Source organism: Aplysia californica, unplaced genomic scaffold (genome assembly GCF_000002075.1).
Source record: "Aplysia californica isolate F4 #8 unplaced genomic scaffold, AplCal3.0 scaffold00551, whole genome shotgun sequence".
Lineage (NCBI taxonomy): Eukaryota > Metazoa > Mollusca > Gastropoda > Aplysiida > Aplysiidae > Aplysia > Aplysia californica.
Genome location: NW_004797821.1, coordinates 483,164 through 485,413, shown reverse-complemented (window position 1 = coordinate 485,413; position 2,250 = coordinate 483,164). Strand labels below are relative to the sequence as shown.

Below are 2,250 nucleotides of genomic sequence, written 5' to 3'. Positions count from 1 at the left end.
AAATATTTGTAACAAAATAGAAATAGAGAAGAGATTCCACTGAAAACACCCCGTATTTCTGTCTCTCTGTCCCTGTTTTCTCTCTCTCTCTCTCTCTCTCTCTCTCTCTCTCTCTCTCTCTCTCTCTCTCTCTCTCTCTCTCTCTCTCTCTCTCTCTCTCTCTCGCTCTGTCTCCCCCTCCTCACCAGCACGTAGGTACAAAAGTAAATAGAATCATCATCACAACAATGGTAGCAACATCAAGGAAAACGAGAAGAGTGGCAACAGCAGCAACAACAACAACAACAACAACAACAACAACAGCAGCAATAACAACAACAGCAACAACAACGGCAACAACAACAACAGCAACAACATCAGATACAGCAGCAGTAGCAACAACAAAAAAACTAGAGGAAAAAACAGTAACAATAACAACAACAACAACAACAACAGCAGCAATAACAACAACATCATCAACAACAACAACAACAACAACAACAACAACAACAACACCGTATAACCTGAACGTGTCCCCTCCACACCCCAGGAAAAAAGAGTGTGTGCCCAAAGGCTTACCGGAGCAGGCGGAGCACAGAGCACACTGTGTAACACACTGGACACAGGGGCCCTACACATTCGTCGTGCTCCGACACGCGGAGGAGAGTGACAAGTGGTTCTGCCTGAGAACTTCTGGTATGTCCTTAGAACTTTGTGCTATTAATACATAATAATTTCTGTCAGTATGCCGCTACCTTAGAATGGCAAAGTTCTAGTTGTTCAGTGCCAAGTTTTGACAAATTCGACGTAATGAATGTGAGTTTCCCAACATGTCAAGCTTTTTTAACACAATTCTTTCTTTGTTTGAGTAAAGAGAAGCACATCGACACAATACAATTCTTTGAATGTTCTATCTCTATCAATCAAAACCGTAATATTATTTGGAGTCGTTTATCAAGATACAATTCTTTGAATATCTTGATAAACGACTCAAAAAAATAATAGTACGGTTTTGATAGAGATAGAACATAATTTAATGTCTGACCTCATGCGTTAATAACTCAAAACGGCTAAAAATGTCAGATAGAAAAGTGTAATTCTAAGGTAAAGAAATAACGTTGTACTGTTTCTATCAGTCCACCCGTGTGGTTCTCGGGGCCCTGTCCAAGAGATAGGGAAGCAAAGAATAGGACCATTGTATCCGTACCGCGCATGTCGTAGAAGGCGACTAAGGCCGGTTGGGCAAAGGGTTAGCAGCCCTTTCCGGTAAAACAAAAAGCAGCTACAAAAACATCAACAGCAAAAACAACATGACCGCCTGTTCTGGAAGATGGAGGAAAAGGATGCTCAGGACAGGCTTCGCTGGAGTAATGTTGTTGATAGCCTGTGCTCCACTGGGAGTTAAAAAGGGCAAGAGAGAGAGATTTCTATCAGTAGATTACTGCATACAGAGTTTGTTTCTGTTGTTTTTTCTTTCGGACACGATTTGAACTTGTAATTTTCGCGGTTTGTGCAGGCATTCGCGAATTGAAGTCGTTCGTGAAATATTACAAGTGGTGCTAGATAGTCTGGCGGACTCGCAATCGTAAGGTCGCAGGTTCAGGGGCTCGAGTCTCTTTGTGTCTTTGTGTTATTGATAAATATAGTTCTATCAATGCAATAAGTTTTGTTGTGTCATTTGTACATTTGTAAATGTATTAATTCCTTAAGTTGTGTCGTGTCATTGATACATTTGTAAATATATTAATTCCTTAAGTTGTGTTGTGACATTGATACATTTGTAAATGTATTAATTCATTAAGTTGTGTCGTGTCATTGATACGTTTCTTTTCATTCATTAAGTTGTGTTATTCGTATACATTTCTACATGCATGAATTCTTTAAGTTGTGCCATTGATACATTTCTATTAATTCAATGAGTTGTGTTGTGTCATTGATACCATTCTATTAATTCAATAAGTGATGTTATTCGTATACATTTCTATCAATACGTAATGGACTGTTGAATATTATGTAACTGCCTCTTTCTCTGGCAGATCCTTTGAGCAACATCCAGGATGCCTACCTGTGGATGGAGGTGGTCATTGATACGTCCGAAGAGCCGGACATCAAGACGTCACGGAACTATCTGAAACTGCAACTGACCAACAGGATCTTCTCCAGCACCTGCGCTGACGAGATAGAGATCTGTGCGGAGACTACTCACTATTGTAACATGGGGTTGAGTCGGTGAGTGGGGGAGTGTGTATGGAGGGGGAGGGGGAGTGAAGG

The 2,250-nt window shown here is 40.6% G+C and overlaps 1 protein-coding gene across 1 annotated transcript in view; it reads left to right on the top strand.

Annotated features, from left to right (window-relative positions):
* The window catches only part of LOC101850669, a gene marked incomplete in the record, with an annotated part of 10,368 nt that extends 8,156 nt beyond the window's left edge, over window positions 1-2,212 (top strand). The window contains 2 exon segments of the mRNA XM_013087142.2: window positions 530-675; window positions 2,016-2,212. Coding sequence (XP_012942596.1) covers window positions 530-675; window positions 2,016-2,212 — 343 coding nt within the window.
* Window positions 2,213-2,250: the final 38 nt, after the last annotated feature.